The 21273-nt window shown below is 44.8% G+C and overlaps 1 protein-coding gene across 1 annotated transcript in view; it reads left to right on the top strand.

Moving 5' to 3' along the window:
- Cdk5rap2 (CDK5 regulatory subunit associated protein 2) overlaps nt 1-21273 on the top strand; it is a 188342-nt gene that overhangs the window by 145430 nt on the left and 21639 nt on the right. The window contains exons 23-28 of the mRNA XM_059255817.1: nt 629-1202; nt 3037-3269; nt 9699-9747; nt 12476-12654; nt 16890-17009; nt 20464-20580. Of these exons, the coding sequence (XP_059111800.1) occupies nt 629-1202; nt 3037-3269; nt 9699-9747; nt 12476-12654; nt 16890-17009; nt 20464-20580 (1272 nt within the window). The remainder of the gene's footprint in view (nt 1-628; nt 1203-3036; nt 3270-9698; nt 9748-12475; nt 12655-16889; nt 17010-20463; nt 20581-21273) is intronic.

Raw genomic sequence — 21273 nt, 5'->3', positions numbered from 1 at the left:
AAAAGCACGGAAGCGTGAAACAGTGCGATGTGAGCCGAAGATTCTGATGGTTTTGTGGGAACTGTCTGTGGGCCTAAGATGCCTCTAACCGGATCACGGGAGTCTCAGAGTATGAGTACTGATGGGTTTTCAGTGTGTTGCTGGTTTATCATGGTTAGATCAGAACATTTATCTGAGAAAGAGGATGGATTAAGTAGTAAAATGGTATGATAGTCAGCTTTCTAGAGCATGACAAAAATTCCTAAGACAATAGCTTAAAAGAATAGAAAGTATTTTGGCTCATGAGCCTGTGGTGAGGGAGAATATCATGCTGAATGGGGTAGAGTATAGTTGTTCACCTCATAGTGTCTAGGAAGCAGAGTGTGGGCAGTAGTCTTAATATCCTTTTCAGTGACGATTTTCTTCTACTAGGCCCCACCTCCTAAACACAGCACAACCTTCTATCAATGCTGTAAAAACCAAACTTTAATGCATGGGCTTTTGAATATTTAAGATTCAGAATTGAACTGTGGGAGACACTACAGGCAGGTGGCTATTGTGTTAATGTTGACTCAGCCATGGCTCTGGCAACATAAGGGGTTGATTACAGCAGAGGAGATACTGAAAAAAATTAGTATTTGATTTTCAGATTCTGAAATGTGTCCACCTGATGACCTTGCCTTATTACCAGCATGCAAAGAGATCACTGAAGACTTACTAGGCCCAACCTCTGTAGTCACTTACTTGAATTCCAAGAGTCAGCTCTCTGTTAAAGTCAGTGTGATTGGGAGTGACCAGTCTGAGAACATCAATAGCCCCAATGACACAGAAGACTTAAAACAGAAAATCCACAACTTGCAAACTGAGCTGAATGGCTACCGGAACTTCATTGTCCAGTTACAGAAGCACTCTCAGTGCAATGAGGCCATTATCACAGTTTTGTGTGGGACAGAGGGGGCTACAGATGGCTTGAACAAGCCTAAGGACAGTATTGATGAAGACGAGATGACATTTTCAAGTTTGCACCAAGTACGGTATGTGAAGCACATGAAAATCCTCCGTCCACTCACCCCAGAGATGACTGACAGAAGGATGCTAGAGGGCCTCAAGCAGCAGCTGGTAGAACAGGAGCAGGAGCTACAGAAGGAGCAAGATTTGAACTTGAAACTTTTCAGTGAAATCCATAACCTGCAGAACAAGTTCCGAGACCTCTCCCCATCAAGGTACATCCTATTTCTTCCTGCTCCAGCCTCCTTCCTATTAAGCCTGCAGTTCTCCCAGGTTGTTGCTAGGCAGGAGTCCTGGAGCTGTGAGGGGATGCTGCTTCTTGGACAGGTAGAGTGTCCCCTGGGGAAAGATTTACCTGGGGTTCAGGCAGCCAGAGTGAGAGTGAAAAGCTAGGCCACACAGCATTGTTCTATGCACATTAGGTAGGAGGTGTGCAGCCTCTGAGATTGGCAGGGCAGGTGCTGCCCTCCTCAGGCTGAGGACTCAGGGTAAAAGCTCCACAGCAATCACTCTGAATGGCAGTGTGTTTGCTGAGCTGCAGTGTTTATTTTTGAACTGTGTCATTGGCTTTTGCCATGTTGTGGAAATAAAATGGATGTCCTAGGTAGGTTGGGAGGAATATAAATGTTTTCCATATCTTTACCCTTTAAGGTCATCTTAGAGAAATAAGCCTGTGTTGAAAGCAAGAAATTCTTAGGTCATGAAGATAATGCTTTATGGTTATAAATATATACATTTGCTTCATGAGATATGGCAAAATGGGATCATCTGTAAAGTTGACCTTCATTCGTTACTAATTTGAGACAAACACTCTTCTGAATTGTTAAAGAGCCAGAGTGATTTTTTTTTTCAAGACTTCCCAAGCAGCAAGACTGAGAGAAGCTTATTTATTGATGGGCTGTTGTATCAGCCCCCAGGCAGGAAGTGTTTGATTTTTGTTTGTTTGTTTTTAGTTTTGAAAGTTTCACCCTGTAATTCAGGGGGGCCTCAGACTCACAATCTTCCCTGCCTCAGCCTCCTGAGTTCTGAGATTGCAGGTGTGTATCACCCCAATAGGTGAGGAACTCGATTATTTAACCCCAGACACACTAAGCAGGAGGCACTCTCAACTTGTTTTTGTAGAAAGAGAAACTGAGACTCAAAGAGATTGCTATGACTTGCCTGTGAGTATTCTAGTCAGAGCCACTGGCCAGGGTTCAAGCCCATACTTTCCCACTCTTCCTCCTCCACAGAATTGGCCCCCACCTTTAAGATGGGTGTCATGTGATTTGCTTGTAGGTTATTGGTATTAACAATGGTCATGGTGAACTGAAGTGCCTGTCAGGCCACTCTGGATCAGCTTGCTGTGGCTACTTTTCCTCTCTGAGTTTTTGTCTCTGCTTGCTCTAACACTCCTAGGCCTGCAGAGAGAAGGGTAGTACCTGGTGGTAAGGAGGTGGTATTGGATGGTAAACGTTTGCAATCTGTATGTTTGAAAAGCAAAGCTTTACCACCTAAGTACCTTTGAGAATGATTTCCTTTTCTGCATGAATCCATTTGTGGGAAGCCTGTGAGACCTAGGTACCATAAGACAACTTGTTTCCATGGCTGATGGGCTGCCATTACTCAGTAAGTGGTAGCTAGGAGTCTGGCTCTTTCAGTTGGAAGTTGAGAGTCCTGTCTTTTTACCCTTGCTATACATATGTTTGTACTTGGTGAGAATTTTTGGTGGGTCCCTGACGCTTGGGGCACTTGTTTCTACAATTCAGAATGGTGTCTTTGAAGAGTGTATGGAAACTAATTGTTCTCCTGAGTCCTTGCCAATCTATGCTTTAATTGGGGGCTTTCTAAGGTTAAAAATATTGCAGGAGAATCTCTGTTCAAGCATTTGTTGGCTGTTTGAACTCAAAGAAGGAGTGACCTTGTACAGTTTCAATTTTTCTAAAGTATATATGCTTGTACAGCTCCAGGCTTTTAGAAATTATGCTCTGTCATTTTTCCAATTAGTGTTAAGGTCACAAAAATTCAATTCTAAAATGACACACACATTTTCCTTCCCTCTTTTATCAGATACGATTCATTGGTTCAGTCCCAAGCCAGGGAGCTCTCCCTTCAGAGGCAGCAGATTAAGGATAGCCATGACATCTGTGTCATTTACCGTCAACACATGAGCACCATGATCAAGGCATTTGAGGAGCTTCTGCAGGCCAGTGATGTGGACAGTTGTGTGGCTGAGGGCTTCCGGGAACAGCTAACACAGTGTGCTGAGCTGCTTGAGCAACTGGAAAAGCTGTTTCTCCATGGTAAGTGGGTTGAGGCACTGGTCCTAGACTCTCTGTGACTTCTTGCATGGGCACTGGCAGAATTCACTCCTTGGCCTTGTTCATCTCCTTCCCAGCCAACACACACTGCCCATTTCTGCCATTAGGCCCAAACAGCCTTCTTCCTCATTGCTTCTCTCTTTCCTTCTTTTTTTCTCAGCCATCCTATTGGGTAAGTTCTCCTTGACAATCTCTATAAGACAGCAATGCTCCTGTCACTCACTGACCTTCCCTGTCCACCTCTCCTGTTTCGTTTTTCTTGGTTTTCACAGTTGAAGAGTGAGTGAGTCCAGTTTTATGGTGTAGTGACTGTGGCCCATGACAGGAAGTACCTCAGCTGTGATCATGGCAGAATGAATGGCTGAGCTTGGATTTTACATCTTATCTCTTAGTATAAATCTGTTCCCACTACATCTATTTGTATCCTTCTTGGTATCTTAGTTGTTATTTGATTGAAACATCATAGTGACCTTGGAAGTGGGTAGTGATAACTGTCTTAGTCACTGTTTTATTGCTGTGAAGAGGCACCATGACCAAAGCAGCTCTTACAAAAAGAAAGCATTTATTCAGGATTTGCTTGCAGTTTCAGAGGTTTAGTCCATTATCATCATGGTGGAAAGCATGACAGCATTCAGGCAGGCACTGGAATAGTCGACTACCCTGAGAGGAAGCACAACTAAGGGACATTCCTAGGGCAGTTAAGTCATCTCAGATATGGTTGGCTTAAGCAAGTGGCAATCATGTTAGTACATTCTAATTGGCTAGAGCTAGTCAGGGGCTAGTTAATGCTACAGCTTTTCCATTTGGGGGTAGGCCTGGACAAGTCCCAGGCTTTGCCGTTATTTGGTATCACCTTCAGGGGGGGTGAGGGTGGGGGTCAAGCCTAGTAGTGCAGTTCTTCTAGTCCTTATTGCCAGGGGCAACAGTGATTAATTGCCCTTTGTTTGTGGCTTCCTCAGAAACTGCCTGCTCACTTTTAAGAGCAGGGACCAGACCAAGGCCTAGTTCTTAACTGAGTTATTAGGACAGGCTGTCATGATATTTGCCTGGCCCTCTCACTTCTCTGATTGTATCATTCACACAGCCATGCATGGGCAGCCTTGAGTTTCTGTGCCTGGACCTTTTAGAACATGTGTATTTTTTTATGGCAACAGGACCCTTGGCAACCTCTCCCATTGCTCAGTGACAGATAACACACATTAAGCTTTAGTGGATGGAGAACATCCTTCTGTATAAATGTCCCTTGCCTTATTTGATGATTCCCAGGGGATGGACACTGTGTCCATGATGATAATGGACTAAACCTCTGAAACTGCAAGCAAATCCTGAATAAATGCTTTCTTTTTGTAAGAGCTGCTTTGGTCATGGTGCCTCTTCACAGCAATAAAACAGTGACTAAGACACTCAGTTATCACTACCCACTTCCAAGGTCACTATGATGTTTCAATCAAATAACAACTAAGATACCAAGAAGGATACAAATAGATGTAGTGGGAACAGATTTATACTAAGAGATAAGATGTAAAATCCAAGCTCAGCCATTGTGTCCATTTGGGGACTGTTATAAAGAACGCTGACTTGGAATCTTGGTGCATCCTTGCTATTTCTGCCACAGTATTTGGTGGGCAGAGTCTAAGAACCAGGGGTGGGAAATAGTGTGCTTTCTTGATGCTTGCTAAGGGCAGAGGTGGGAACCAACGATCCCACGAGGGGTCATGAACTCGACAAGATGCTATGGAGTACGCATTTTTCTGGGGTGAGGGTCTGTAGCTTTCACATTCTCCACAAGGCTGGGACCCAGAGTAGATCAGGAGCTGGAGTTGGAGTCAGGTTTCCCAGTGTAGCCTCATCAATGGTGTCTCCAAAGACAAGTGTGTTTTCTTCAGATGTAATTGAGCAAAGTACTGGATTGGGTGCAAAGATGATTGGGAGAATGAACTTGGTATGGGTGTTAGGCATTAGCCACTTGAATAGAAGGCAGTCAGTATGGAGCCTGTGCCTTGACACTCTTCCTCATTCTTCTCAAGACTTTCCATAGTCTGTCTGATGGAGAAAACAGTGAGGAAATGCAGACAGTGGTTTTCATTGTGTGTTTGCTGTATTCTCAGCCCAGGAGGAAATATGCATTATCCTCATTTCCTAGAGGTTAGGTCACACAGGAGGTGGCAGAGTCTGAATTGCAGGTTTGATTTCACAGCCTTTTCTAACCCTGGGATGTGTGTGTCCTACTTACATTCCTGTTAGGCTAGGTGCTCTGACCAAGTGTTCCTGTTGCCTGGGCATTGCATTTCCCCTTCTGTAACTGTTCATACCAGTGCCTTTCTACACAGGCTACACCCACTCTTTTATAGAGATTGTGCTGATCTTCTGAAAGCTTTCTTTTTGTTCACCCCAAGTAGAGGAGAGCTGGTTCCTGTTCTTTACTCTGGGTTATCTGCAACTCATACATAACAGTCTGACTTTGTGATGGAGGCTATCACAGGAATATCACAGGGAATCAGAGATTGGAGTTAATACCCTGGTTTATGGGTCATTCACCTTTTAAGAGTCATATATCCTCTGTGGAGGTAGTAACACTCACCTTAACAGAGTTGTTTGTAAGGATTAAGTGAGATTATTTAACGTGTCTCTTGTTGCCCTTGGAAACAGTGCAAGTTTGGGAGGTGACAGTAGCGTTACAAGAAAGTAGCGATTACTGGTTGCAACAGTGGCCCAGGCTGTCAAACAAAGTTTTCTGACTCCTGTCACTTCCTCCATTTAAATTAGTTCCTGCTCCACAGATACAGCCCAGAAGTCTGGCAAGGTGGTCTTATCTACAGGCTTATCTCCCAAGTGGGGTGGAGGAAAGAGGATTGTGGGTTTGTGATCAGCCTGCGATACATAGAAGATACTGCCTTAAACAAATGAAAAACAACAACAAAGTAAAACAGAAAGAAAATGAGAGGCAAAGCTCTCTCCCTCCCTCCCTCCCTCCTCCTCTAATTTCCCTTCTGGCTGAGGCTAGACTGTGCTTATCTTCTTTGGAGTCCTCCACCACCACCATGCTGCCCCTCATCACCATACCCTATATTGTCCCCTTGCAGGTGAGCTCACCACAGGCAGGCAGGACAACTCTGCATCCATCCTTGCATCCCCAGTATGTGCCAGGCTTTTAGGAGGAGCCATGGTAGATAGGAAGTAAGACACATGGGGTTGAATTGGAGATGCCAGGTGTTGGGGTTTGAGTGTGTGGGACAGGTGGAGTCTGAGTGAGCAGCGCTGTGCCCAAAGAGGCTTCTGAATATCGGCAGGGGACAGGCTGGGTCAGCCATTCACAAGTTACTCTGCATTGTAGTCCCCTTGCTTGTCACACAAGGAAGGGAAAGCTAGCTTTTGTTTTTTGCTTTTTCTTAATTTCTGTTTTAAAAAGATGACACTCCCTCACTTCATGAGCTCACAGCTCTGAGGTTTGCCAGAGAAATGGGAGCAGTGTTTTCATGACATGCATCCCAAGCTCCTGCAGTATCTGACAGATGGTATCCTGCCACCTGTGTGGAGGCAGTTTCCACCAAGAAACTCAGTTTATCAGTTGTTACGATCCTCTCATGAATCACACAACGATGGCTATTTGTCACTTGCTTTAAAAGGACCCCCATTGTGATGGGGGAACAGGTGTAATACAAGCTCCCCAAAAGATCTTTTATTTAACAGTGAGCAGACTCACTATGGTGGTGGCATTGGAACACTTCCTGCTGTGGGCATGGAGGCCAGTTCTTGGATGGTTCTAAGATGGGCTCATGGCTCAAGATGCTTGAAGTTATCCCAGACCAAAGGCACCTATCCTGTGCATGAAGGAGATGACTCTCAGGTCACAGTGACGCCCATCCAGCAGGCCACCACCTTCTGTTTGCCTGGCAGTACTTGTACAGCTTCTAGCTGTTGGCAAAGCTGGGCTGAGCGGTTGCCTGTATTGAGGTCTGTGAGGTCAGAGGCTTCTCATCACCTGAAGAGTGGTGAACAGCCCCAGTGCCAACCTTTCAGAAGACAGGTGGCCTTCCCATTACAGATTGTCTATGCTTCATGACTTTGAGATCTGACCCAGTCAGATGTGACTTTCTCCTTTTGAGGAGGAGTGCAGAGGGCAGACTTAGGGACTGCAGCCTTGAGAGCGTCTTCCAGGCTGATGGACTGTCAGCCTCTGCTCACGTTGTGGAAGCCATGGCGTCACATTAGTATGGGAAAGATGACCATGAAGGTCCAGGCATAGGTCTTTGACTACACCTGCCGTGACCCTGCCCCTTACTGAAGTACAATGAAGTGAGAGTGGAGCATGGAGCCTTGGACTTGCACTTCCTGCTGCAAAGTGGAGGTAAGTGCTGACACTCTGGAATTACAGTAAGGCCTGAGGCAGAGAGTGACTGTAAAGGAATTGTACTCAGGGCCTGGTGCCTCCTCACTGGGCCATTTGTCTTCTGCCTGTGGGTGACAGTGCGGTACAGTGTCAAGTATGTGGTGACGTGCTGGGGTAGAGATGGAGCCTGGTTGCCATACAGGCCTCCCTGTGAGAACCGTAAGCTGAATCACAAGGCATAAAGCAAACATGCTTGCTCTGGTGCCCTTTTCCTTGCTGGTGATGTTTGGGGACTTTTCCTTTGGGGAGTTTGAGCGCTATAGGTGCAGTCTAATTATAGTCTCATTTTTCAAGGCAGCAATAGAAGGGCTTTTTTCCCCTCTCTTTCTTTAGCCATGCATCAGTTTCTTCAAAGAGCTCATCCTGGTCTGCAATTTCCAGAGTTTTGAAGTATTTTTAAAATAAAGTTGTTAGCTGCTTTGAAATCTGGGCCCTTGTATCCTTTCAAATGATGACACTCGGGAACAGCGCGCAGCGTCTTTTTCCCAACAGCATCCTGCGCTTGATTTTGTTTTCTTTTGTCGTTTCTGTTAGTCATTTCCCCTGCTGTCGACAGTGGCCTTTTCAACTACACTCGAATACTGCTTTCCCCACTAATCCTAGTTCTGAGAGTCTTTCCTAGGGAAATAATTTAAATGCAGATACAGCCATGTGCACAGATATATTTGTCTCACTTATTTACTAAAATGGAAAATTTGGAGATGACCTAAATACCCAGGAGGGAACTAACTGCAAGATCTAATCCATGTGTGCCTGCCATGGAATGTTAGCATGGTCTCCACAATGGAGGCTTCTAAAACAAACTTAGTAAGAGAAATGCTTGTAATAAAATGTGATGTGAAAAAATGAAATCTGCATCGTCTCTGCCCACGTGCATGGAAGGGAGAACAGAAGGCAGTTCAGGATCGTGTCTGCAGAGAGGAAGGTGGGAAGAGGGAGGCTTTATGATTCTGTTGCCCACTCCTCACGGTGAGCATATATCCTGCTAGTGCCAGAGGATTTTTGTGTTGTGTTCTATAGTACTAGGGATGGAACCCAGGACTTCACATATGCTACACTGTACCACTAAGCTGTGTCTCTAGCCCACCATTTTATTTTGTATCTGTGTGTGTACATGTGCATGTGTTTGTGCAGGTCTGTGTATGTGTGTGTGTGTGTGTGTGTGTGTGTGTGTGTGTGTGTGTGTGTGGAAGATGGGGGCTGCTGCAGTGGAGGGCAGAGGCTGATGTCACATGCCTTCCTTAATTGTTCTTCACCCTACGTTTTGAGGCAGGGTCTCTCATTCATCTTGGAAATCACTGCTTTTTATCTCTCCTTCCTGGCCAGGAAGCCCTGGCCATCTTCTGTCTCTGCCTCTCCAGAGGGATTCTAGGCCTAAGCTGCCACATTAAAAAAAAAGGAGCCGGGCGGTGGTGGCGCACGCCTTTAATCCCAGCACTCGGGAGGCAGAGGCAGGCGGATCTCTGTGAGTTCGAGGCCAGCCTGGGCTACCAAGTGAGTTCCAGGAAAGGCGCAAAGCTACACAGAGAAACCCTGTCTCGAAAAACCAAAAAGAAAAAAAAAAAAAAAAAAAAAAAGGAAATTGTGGTTATGTGGTAAGCAATTTACCAACTAAGCTGTATCCCTACCCCCAGAAATCCTTCTTAAAAACTTGTTGTTTTGAAAGAGTCTGGCTAAATTGTCTAAGCTGGCTTTAACTTATGATCCTCCTGCCTCAGCCTCCTGAATATCTAGGCTGACAGGCCTTTGCCACTAGGCCTGCTCTTGTCTATGTTTTAGAGATAGGAAGAAGCTGCATCCAGAGATCACCACTATGGCTGCTTTCTAGATTCGTTCCTGTCATCTGGAAACAGTGCCTGAGCTAGTGTGTATGAACTGTGCACTGGGTGATCCCACTCCCAAAGTCTCTGGTCGAGAGCTTTAAGGCAGATTGTTGCCTCTGCAAACATATGAACAAGCAAGTATCAGTGAACAGTTTTTTAAATGCTGTTTTCATCCTCTGATGTTCTTTGTGTTTCCAGGAAAACTAGCCGGAGTGGAACCATGTCCCCAGAGTGAACTGCTAGAGAGGTGAGTGTGTAGCATTTGCTAAGAAAACTCCAGGACTGTCCAGCTTTGATTTTCCTGCCAGTTTTTAAAATTTAAGGCTCCCCTTCTTTCTGTAACTTTTATGCTGCTTGTAAATAAGGCACCAACGCCCATAGAACCAGCAGTGGCCACCAGCAACCCGAGTCCACCGCTGTGGGTCCCGCAGCATCACTCATTTGGCTCAGGTGACCTGTGGTATTTCTGTCAGTAACTGGAAGCAGGTCCTCCTGTAGATACCTGAGGGTCCCGCTGTCCTAAGCCTGGTACTTGGGCACATGTCAGCTGATCTGTCTTCCTTCCCTCTCCTCCACCTCCCACCCTCTTCCTGCCCCATGCCTCCTTACCAGACTCCATGTTCTCCTGACTATGGGTGTGCGTAGCTGTATACTCTGCCACCTTCACTGAGCAGTGGGAAAGCCATTCCTCAGAGGCAGCAGAAACAGAACTGACCGTGGACCATGCCAACACCATTTCTCTCTGTTCCAGGATCAGTTATTCTTGCCACACCACGTGTCATAGTTACCTGAAGCACTTAACCATGTGGTGTGTACTGCATTCCCATCTGACTCGCTCCTCTCCAAAGAGAACAGCATTGTCTAGCACCAACGGGGTTTCCCCCTTGTTGCTTCTGATACCACAATTCAAGCATTTTCATTCACACGTCAGGAGGAGGAACTTATGGATCAGAGCTGGGTACCTCTATTGAGTGGCAGAGCTAGGACTGGAACTCGAGTCTGCCATGCTCCAGCACCAGTTTTTCTGCACTGCCATTTGAGGATAAGGAGGATAACATGGATTATATACTTTCTTTGCTTACTTCTTCAGCCAGCTGACAGTGTTGAGGACTTTCCCACTTATGTCTAAAGGTTTTGATGTTCCAAATGCTGTGGAGCACCTTCTTTAATGTGTGTAGCCTTTGGGGAGGTCCTTGGAGTGAAATGAAGAAATGGATAGTCTGGGATGCAGAAGCACAGATGTCATTGGCATCACAGAGGCCATCAGTATCATACAGAGAGTAGGCAGGGAGGGGCCCTACCTCACTGGAGAATGTTTTTATCAAGGCATCTGTGGTCATAAAAAGAAACACTTCCCTCTGCAGTCTCACCAAAGATCCCTCCTAGTTCAACCTATGCATCCAGCCTTATTCCACATCCTGCTGGCAGCTCTGGAGATGGACAGGAAGGCCTTTGAGTGGGGCTGGTCCCAGTTAGTCAGAGGATCTGAAGAATCAAAGTGACGGTACTGGGATCTCCCTGGACTATGTCCATGGCCAATTAAAGGAGACATGGTTGGAGGGGCAAGCTTGGCCCACTGGGGAGTCCACAGAAGCTGTTTTTAGGACTTCTCTGCCCAACACTCTTCTACAGGACTAATTGGGTCTTTGAAGTGGGGAAAGTAAGGATGAGCTTTTTCAGACTTGCCGTCCTGGAAGACCGAGTGTGTTCAGAGACTGAGTGGGAGGGAGGCAAGGAACCTTTTTCTGTTCTCTTCAACCAGCTGCTTCTCCTTTCCACCTCCGGTGAGTCTGCGGCTTTTCCTACTGCTCTGCCATTCTCAGTTGTAGACCCAGCACTCACAGGTCACTCCTGAGCTAATGAAATGGGTACTCTTGGCCCTCACTATGCGTCTGGAAGGCAGCAGCAAGCCCGGCATCCATCACACTGTCTGGGCTCAGCTGTACCCAGTGTTTACCTGTTAATGGATGCACTGCAGCTTCGGAGTCCTTTGCTCCTGTCTAAGTACATGAATAATGAGACTGGCCACTGACGAGAAGTAATAGGAAAAGGGAGGAGTGCAAAGAGCTTAAATTAAGGAGCTTATCTATAATGGAGATTCACATGGGCTTTTCACAGCATTCTGCTGGTTTTTTTTCTTGTGGCTTAGGTGGTCCTTGCAAATCCAGGTTACTAACCAGATGATTGCCAGAATGACTATATGGGAGCCTGCTGGGGGATCATGAAATCTTTGAGATTTTTAGGTCTAAGGACATCTCATGGCTTTGGGATGGACTCCCACATTCTCCTGGGGCTGTGGGGCCAGATAGGCTTAGGTCTGATCCGAGTGGTGCCACTTGTGAACCAAGACAGCCCCTGGCTCATGATGAGCCTTGGCTTTCTCGATTGTAAAGGACAGTAGTGCTTCCTTCTCAGAGAGTGTCTGTGAGGACAAATAAAGATCCTGGGATAGAGCAGCACTTTGTGAACAGGTACCAATGAGGCATCCCCTGTCTCAGACTGCTGCCCTGTAAATCACACTACGGGACAAGCACAGTCTCTTCCCTTCCTTTTCTTCCTTGTTTCCAGACTTAAGCCCATGGAGCCCCTTCTGTTTCCACAATTTGACTGCTAATGTTATAAGGAAACAAAAGGGTTGACTAAAGTTGCATGGATGGCCAGTCACCAAGACAAAGTTATCCCTAAGTGTTCAAACTCACGGTCCAGCTGGGATCATAGTGAAGGAAATGACATTTTTTTTTTATTTTAAAAATTAATTTCTTTTGTTCATTTTTTGAGAATTTCATATGAGTACTGTGTTTATATTATTGCTTCTTCCCTCAGTTCCTCCCATACTCACCTCTTGTCAAATTCATAGGCTCTTCCTCTTTAATTATAATTGTTACATATATATGTATATAAATTTATAAATACAGTCTTCACTAGATGATCTCAGTAGGTTGTGTTTGGAAATGACTTTTCTTTTGATCTTGAAGGTTAAGGACTGAGGAAGACAACTTAACCTACCAGCATCTCCTGCCTGAATCTCCTGAGCCTTCTGCCTCTCACGCACTGTCAGATGAGGAAATGTCCGATAAGTCCTCCCTGTCCCGAGACCAGAAGCCAGACAGCGAGACTGAGAAGTGTCCAGTGATGGCGAGCTCTTTTCCTCAAGGTAAACGAAGCTTCACTAAGCATCTTAGGCATAACCAGGACGTCTTGCCTTGAGGAGCAGATTGGGCTGATGTCTGACCATTTTGCCAGTGAAAGGAGAGCCTGTGAGGACCAGAGCTGCTCATGGAGGGTGCTTTATCACTGGAAGGAGCCATGGTGTTAAAAGTGTGGGTAGCAGGGAGGAAGTCTTGGTTTCCTTTTAAATGATAACTTGGGTGGTCTGCTCTTTTCAAAGGGTGGGTTGAAAGCACTCGAGACGTGCCAGTGTTGTTAGTTGTCTCAATTGTTTCTGCTCATCCTGAAACAGTTCCCTTAAGGTGTGACTCTTGGCCATGGGGTCAGGCCCTTTATTTTGGTCCACTCAGGCTGCTGCAGCTGAATCCTGTGGACTGAAGACAGCACAAATCCATCTCTCACAATTCCGGTGTGTAGAAAGCAGAGATCAGGGTGTCTCACAGGCAGAGTAGTTGAATTCTGGTGAGCATCCTTTTCCCACTTGAATTCTGACATAGAGAAAGAAAGGTCAGGGGAAATCCCTGTGGTCTGTGCAAGGACATTAATCCTATTCCTGTGCATTGCATCCTCATGACCTAATTTCCTCCAGAGGCTCCACCCCCTGACACCATCACACTTGTGGTAAGGGCTTCAACATAGGAATTTCAGAGACACAGATGTTCTGCCTTGTTCTGCTTCCAGATGTGGACTAAACTGACCAAATCATCTTCCCAGGGACCTTCCCCCAATCTCCTTTTAGCTTACAGTCTCCATTTCTTCTGTTGGCATAGGAAGTTGGACTTAGTGTTTGTCATTCAGTGTATTTCAAAGATTTAAAGGATCATAGAGGCAGGCCAGATGGATTTGTGCTTAGCAAACTTTTCCACTGAAGGGGCAGACAGTGACTGTCTGTGGCTGTTCAGAGGTGTGTCCTCTTACAGGTGCACAGCTCTGCTCTAAAGCACAACATGGCTATAGATAACATGCATGGTCCAAATGAGCTGATTCACAAGAAGGCAAGATTTGAAACATGGCCTATCGTTTCAGGCCTTTGATATTTGTAGACTCTCTCTGTACCTCTCTTGATGGTCTCTGATCTCTTGTTATTCCAGTGGGTTTTTTCTAAGGCACCACAGTGGATTCTGTAGCACAAACTGGACACTAGCACTCCTTGCTAAAAACTCTTAACACTAAATTATATAAGCCGTTGCTTTCAAAAATATTTGAAGCTTTTGGTTTAAACAACTAGATTTCTTTTAGATGGGGAGGTCCCACCAATATGTCAGTGATACTAGAGCCATGCCTTTGCCCCATGGTGTCCTCTGAGGCTTCTCTGGACACTCAGGTCCCACATCTTAGACATACCTAAAATATGACCTGCACATTCTTGGTATAACTCAGGAAGCAATCAAATCTTCCAGTGGCCAGTCACCTGGACCTGATTTCCTGGGGTTTCGGGTGGTATCCCTTAGAGATTTTTGTGAGTACTTGATTTCTCCATCTCTTCTGGTTGTGGGTTCTGCCTTCACCTACTTCAGGTTAGACTATAAATCATTTCTCTGTCCTCAGAGCAGCCTCCTTCTGTACTTAGTCCAGTGTGGCACAGTCCCTCTCCAAGATCCTGGGACCACTGCATGAGGTCTGGTCGCATGAGTGGAGGTGCAGCTGAATGGATCGTTCAGAGGAGATGTGATCCCTTTTTTCTATGTGGTCTTGAACAGAGCTCTCTTCTGCCTATCACTATTTTTTTTTTAATATGATAAGAGATAACAGCTAAAATAGATAAAAATTTGATTTTTCCGAATTTCCTCGAGGTTCAGGCCTGTTCCCTGTCTCTATTTGGCAGGGATGTGCCTGGGCTGCCTGTGCATCTCTAGCTCTTGTCCTGAGTAGGAACCCAGTTCTCTGGAGCCATTGAAGCATATCCACTGTTTCTTTTTGGGTTTATTTCTCTTCAGCCTTTTCTTTTCTGCATCTGTTTTTCCTTTTGTCACGTTTGTAATCTGTATAGAGAGATAATTTGGCGTTTTTTTTTCTTTGCTCACTTAACATTCTTCCATAGACTTTCTGGCATGTTGTTAGATAATGTCACTTTTAGTGGCTTTAGAGCAGGCCTTTGAATGGCAAAACTGCAGTTTTCCTTCTGTTCCTAGAGCTCAGCATTTAAGTCATTTCTACAATCTCACAATTGTAAACAGTGCTGCAGGGGGTCTTGAACACAAAGCCTTCCTCTTTGAGGGCATTTTCTTAATATAGATTCTCGAAATTAGAACTACCCAGCAGAAGACACACATTTTTTTTCTATTCTTTCTTTTCTGTGTATGGTAGCTTTTTATAGGATTTATGGTTTTTATGAGTTAGCACTTATCGGAAGAGTTTACTGTAAGGTGGATCCTTTTCTCCCATTTTGGAAAGGCTGGTATAGTATTTCCTTCTAGTAAGGGTGGCTGCATAATTAATACACGGTGTCTAATTCCACTGGGAGTCTTTCCTCCAGCCCGTGTGATAATTTTCACTTCCAGCCAAAGACTCTCTGAAACATGGCTTGTGTGGAGCAGTATCACCCCACAGCCAGCAGTATGTGACTCAAGTAAACCAGCAAGGAAGGTGGCAGTCCAAACCAGTGAGCTCCTGGCTGACTCTGGGCTGATGGACTTCGGGAAGAAGGTTGGCAGGACCTCGAGGCTGGGCCGGGAGGACCAGTGCTGGGCACACCATGAGTGTGCACAGACAGCCTTTACCGCCGTGCTGCTGCAGCGGGAGGCAGACATTCCACCAAATGACTTGCCACACTTCTGGCATTAATAGGAGATAGCTGAAGGTCTGGGAATTAAGTCATCTCATAAACATTCAAATTCATGGCAAAATTACTATTTAATTAGGAAAAGATCTGTAACATTGTGCTACTTTTAAATGAAAGCCATTTTGGAGGAATTAAAACTGGGTCATAACATTAGTATAATGTTTTAAAACAAACATTACTAAGACATACTGAGTGTACCCTAATTGATGAATTAAAGACATTAGTTTTGCCTTTGGATACTTAATGTGATTATGTTTTAAACACTGACTCTGAAAATCCACCTCCAGAGTGAAACTATGCTTCCTTCTTTCTCTGTTGAAGTGAGATGTGGCAGAGGGTAAAAAAATAATACATGCTCATCCTGAGAAATTTGGAAAAATTAAGTTTTTATCTGTTAAGTGATATGCTAAAATGTCAAATGGAGGTTTAAAAAAAATGAAATCTATCACCCTGAGGTAACTACAATTAATATTTCATTGTAATTGCTTCTTTGGTGTGTTTGTTTCTACTATCTGTATGTTCTTAAATAAAGCTGTGATTATGTTGTAACCAATTTCATATCTTTTGAAATTTAACGTAATAACATAATACATTTTCCATGGTATTTATAGTCTTCACAACATAATTGAATAACTGTGTAATTCCTCATCATAGTGAATGGACCTCGGTTCAATGAACAATTTGAGCTGTTTCAGTTTCCTGTCACATGTAATACTCAGATGAGTATTTTCATGCATTCTGGCAAGTGCCTGTGAGCATCTCACATGATCTCCTTAAATAGACTCCTGGAAGTAGAACTATATGGGAAACGACATTGGAGAACTTTGCTAAAACTTAGGCTATAAATAGCCCCAGAAGGTCAAAAGCATTTATACTCACACAGCAGGTGATCTCAAGATCATACTTTTTATTACCTCTCTCACCAGCATTGTTTTAAGACTTGAAATTAATGAATGATAAATGGATAACATACTCCCTCCAAAAAAAAAAAAAAAAGAAAAAGAAAAAAGCAAAAAAAACTAGCCTTGAAAACTATCTGGATTCATTACAAAAGGAGCTTAATCAACTCTCAGGCAGTCCAGGCTGACTTGAAAGTGATCTGTTAGTTTCACCATAAGGAAGATTTTAAATTAATATTTGATATTGAGAAGAATAAAAGGCTACATTAGAGTGAGCATTAAAATTGTATGGAGTATAATTTTTGTGTGTGATGTGAAGTTGCTTCCTCATGGAGGGCTGCAGAGAGCCATTACGGAGCCATGGCTATGGGCTGTGGGAAATAGCTTGGCCTCCCCCAAGCTTGGGAAAGAATTGCCAGCTGCTGACTATTTCAATACATCCAATACTGTTGAAATTTCAAGATCTCTGCATAATCTATAAATTATTCAATTTGTTGGGGGCTTCAAACTTTAAGTTTAAAATATTCTTCCTTCCTACAGACTTACTAATGGAACACATACAGGAAATTCGAACTCTGAGAAAGCGTTTGGAAGAATCTATTAAAACAAATGAGAAGCTCCGGAAACAGCTGGAACGGCAGGGGTCTGAGACCGACCAAGGTAAGAAAGGACTTTCCCAGGCTGAGGAATGGGATTGGGTGGGTTGCTGCTCTGTGATGTGTTTGCCTGAAGAGGCTCTCTGTGAACCAGGTGGGATGGAGAAGTTGGCCAGCCTCTGGGGTCCTAAACTGCAGCTGGGTCCTCACTGTAGAGGTATAGATAGGGATTCTAAAATAGAATAGAACAATATTTTGCCTTTTCATCAATAATAGACCATAAAATATCAGCATTTATCAGTCTGGCAAATCTTTCAGGCCAAAGAAGGCCAGCAGTATTCCTACCCTACCACAGTTTGCTTTGAAGGGAGTGGTCTTCCTTGAAAACTGAACACCCATAAGACACTCCTTCACATAGTTCAGAAACCAACTGCTCCACGCTGTACCTGTTAACCCTTCCCGCCCTCCTTTCCTCCTCACTTTTCTTGGTTTCCTTCATAGCTTCATTGTATTGTTTAAGTTGGTTGGGTTGACCTGGGTGTGGATGTAGCTCTTCTGTTGATCGGTTTTGTGACTTTGGGCAATTCACTCTAGTCTTAATTGTTTCAGGAAACAGGGTTTTTCTGATGTTAAATGAGGCAGTATCATGAACAAGGCCTTGCTCAGTGCTCACTTAATAAATAGTTGCTTTTATCACTGTTGGTTTTATTTTACTATTTCATGTAACATGGCCAGTTTAACTTTCAATCTTTCGATGCTCTGCAATGGGTGAGGACCCTGATGCCATTTTAGAGATGAGATCACTGAGTTCTAGAAAGGTAGTACTGGTTGGTAAAACTCAAGACTTGGACAGCAGTCCATTTCTTGTTGCTCTATAGTTCACACCATAAGGCAGCTTCTGGGAGTTCTGGGAGTACTACAGTTCCTGCTACGGTTTGCAAGAAGCTTCCAATCCTCCACCTGGGCTTCCACTCATCCCATGCATCCTTTATCCTCCTCCCTCACAAGGAGGAAATTTGATTAATTTGAGTTATTAGTTGTGTCAAACACGGGAAAAAAATACATGCCTAGACCCTTGATGTCCACTCTTAGTAATGCCTGAGTTAGATTCATTCTGTTTTACATTTTCCCCAGCAAATCCAATTATAGAATTATTTGGGGGTTCAAATGGCCACCCGCTACAATGGAGCCCAAAATGGCTCTGGAGAGTAATTCCCTCTGACAGGGAAGTTTACAGAAAGGCACTCATAAAGTATTCACCATCGTGGAAAGACGGACTGTTCTCACCATGCTGTCACAGTTTCTGGAAAGACAAAACTAAAAGCAGGGCTCCGCCCCCCCCCCCCCCCATCTGAGATGCTTCTTGGGGACAGGTCTGAAAAGGGCAAGACTCCTTATGATGTCAAGGGATAATGTTGTCAAAAACTGTTATCGAATGCCTTAGAGCCTCCAGCTCACTGCCAGATGTCTGGGCTAACTGTGGAGGTGGTACTCAAAGCAAAGTCTTGCCTCATAGTATCCAAATAGTCCTCACTAGGTCAGTTGGGCCTAGTTAGGCTTAGTGAATCAGGGATGTTTTATGGCCTATTGTTTATTTATTTTCAAGTAATACTTTGGCATTGATCAGTGTCGATGTTGGGATTTCTGCTGCTTGTTCTGATCAGTCTGTTGTTCTCTTGGGGCCTCACTCTCCATTCATCTAGATACTAACACTGATGATAACCACGGAACAACAGCATGGGTGTTTTTATTGTGCTAACCAAGACTTGAGGGGAGTTAGGCAACTTGCCTAATGCCTTGCAGCTATTAAGAAGCAGGAGATAGGCAGGAACTCTGGAATGATCCCAAAGTTCACGGGGATAAGTAGGGGAAGATGGTGGGAAGAGATATTTGTGAATAAAAGCTAATCTGATTTCATTTTGTATGACTCACTTGCTGCAGAAAAACTTCTGTGGAGTGGGAAGAATATTTCCAGGACAGCTAGCCACACCTTGTTTTTAAGGGATGTGGACCTACACCACAGGCACTTATTTCTATATACCAGGGTGCTTTCTGCTGCAGGTAGCTGGAAAGAAATGTGACAGGAAAGCTATGTAAACAAGAGGTGTTTGTTTACACTTCCATTTATCACAAGAACCCCAGAGGCAGATAGCTCTTGGGCTGACTTCCGTGGTGATTATTTAGTATCAGCATACCATCCTCCTAGGACAGTGTCCAAGGCATGGGAAGGAAGAGCCTGGGGCTTCCCTCTTCTCTAGTGCAGAATCTCCTTGAAGTCCTCAGCAAGCTTCACCGAGGTCTCACTGGTTGCCAGAGACCCCTGACTGTGTCCTCACCTGGTGTTGGGAGCACAGGGATATGGCATTTTGGTTGTGGTGTAGTAAGTGACCTGAGTCAGTACAGAAACCAGGAGGGAAGCATCTGGCTGCCACATAGAGACGACACTGGGCACACCGTAAGTGCTCGGAGGCCAGCTCTGAATGGAACACCATAATGGTGCAGACAGATGTGCAGAGGGGAGTACTGAGGTTGGGAGGCCAAGGAGGTGCCCACCAAGAGGCATCCCCTAGATTGACTGACATAAAGCACTAAAATGTCATCAGATAGACAGCAGCTTGGTAAGGTATATACAAAAGAGGATATGTCCTCTCATCTGTCTAATTTTAGACCCCAACTCCACCTTGTCCACTCATAGGAGGGAAATTAAGTCAGGAATTGATAGAGGATAGTTTTGACAGGGGAAGTGGGTGTGGCGAGCACACAAGTCACCTGGTTACCTGCATTTTCTGGACACTGGGGTCTGAGTGGAGAGAGAATGGAGTATAGTGTGGTACTGGAGCAGAAGAATGGAGGGTCTTGAATTTGAGACTGAGAAGTTTGATCTTGTGTTTCATTTGGACATTTTTTCGTAGTGGTAGGCCACCAGATACATTTCAGCGTGAAATAGCAGTGAAAGGACTGTGCTTTGATGGTACATGTGCATTGGTACACACACATCGGGGAACGAAGCTAGTCACGGTGCTGAGGCCTAGAGTACAGGAGAGAGTCTGCCTTAGTCTGAGCATTCTGGACAAGAGTCAGCAGCTGTGGTTGCTTACTTGGACAGGAGGACAAGGGGAGTTTAGGATAGCTCCCAGGGGCAAGCCTGGGTCACATCTCCTAAGACAGAGAGAGGGTGAGAAAGACCAGAGGGGACAGAGTCACACTGAGCTGCTTCAGAGTCAAGGCCAAGGCCTAAGAGGCAGTTAGTCATGATGGTTGCTACCGTCATCTCTCACTCAGCTGTGGTTCATCCTTGTTCATCTTGAGGGCAGCTGGGATCTGGAGGCCTCCTCTGCCTCCCCTTTAAGCTCACTTTCCTTGCCCTTCAGGCTCTGGCTGTATGTTGTTACATGGTTCATGGGGCTGGTTTTCATTGCATGCTGTATTTCTTCATTGTTTAAACATGTTTCCTAGGAAGATTCATCCATCCTGCCTGGAGACTGTCTATAAATCACCATTCATGTGTGTTCTTATAGGTTCCATAAATGTTGCTGCTTACGGCTCAGAGCTGCACAGCTCTCTGACGTCAGAGATACATTTCCTGAGGAAGCAGAACCAGGCCCTCAGTATGATGCTCGAGAAAGGGTCCAGAGGTAAGAAATCAGGGGCCACCTGCAGCCTGAGTCCCGAAGCCCTTGTGTCAAAGGATATCCAGAGCTGACACCCTAGAGTCCAATGGCGTGGTTCTGACAGTTGTCTATCTTTAACTGCACATCACCTATGGGGCACTCCTGTTTTATAGCTAAGAAAACTAGGGCACAGATTGGTCAAGAAATGCCTCACCTAGCTGTTGTAACAACTAGAGTATAAAGCCCCCAGAGCAGTGTCTCTACCAGGGCCTCAGTACATGGTACTATATTCTCTCGTCCCATCGTGACTGAGGAAGAGAGAAGCGCTGGAAATTTATTATTGCCAAATCTCAACTGGAGATTTTCTCCTACCAGTGAAGTTTATCCAGCATTTCTTATAAAGATCCTTAATTCCTTTCTTGGAGCTTAACTTCCGAAGAGCTTTTACTTATGGTATCATTCATACTTAGAATGATTCTAGAGTAAGGGAGTATTAGCGCTGTTTCTCAGGTAAGAATTCACAGCCCAAGCAATTGCCCTGATATGGTCACTGAGCCAGAGGTGCTCCAGCTGTAATGTAGGCCAGCTTATCCCACAATCCTGGGGGATATAGATACTGATTTTGCCTTAAGAGTCAAAATTTGGCTCATGCAGTTCATTTACTCATTCAGCTGCCTTTCTCTACCCTGTCCTACAGGGGAGCTTGATAGACTGATA

Source organism: Peromyscus eremicus, chromosome 2 (assembly GCF_949786415.1).
Source record: "Peromyscus eremicus chromosome 2, PerEre_H2_v1, whole genome shotgun sequence".
Classification (NCBI taxonomy): domain Eukaryota; kingdom Metazoa; phylum Chordata; class Mammalia; order Rodentia; family Cricetidae; genus Peromyscus; species Peromyscus eremicus.
Note: the sequence above shows the minus strand (reverse complement) of the source record. Positions and strands in the feature narration are given on the sequence as shown.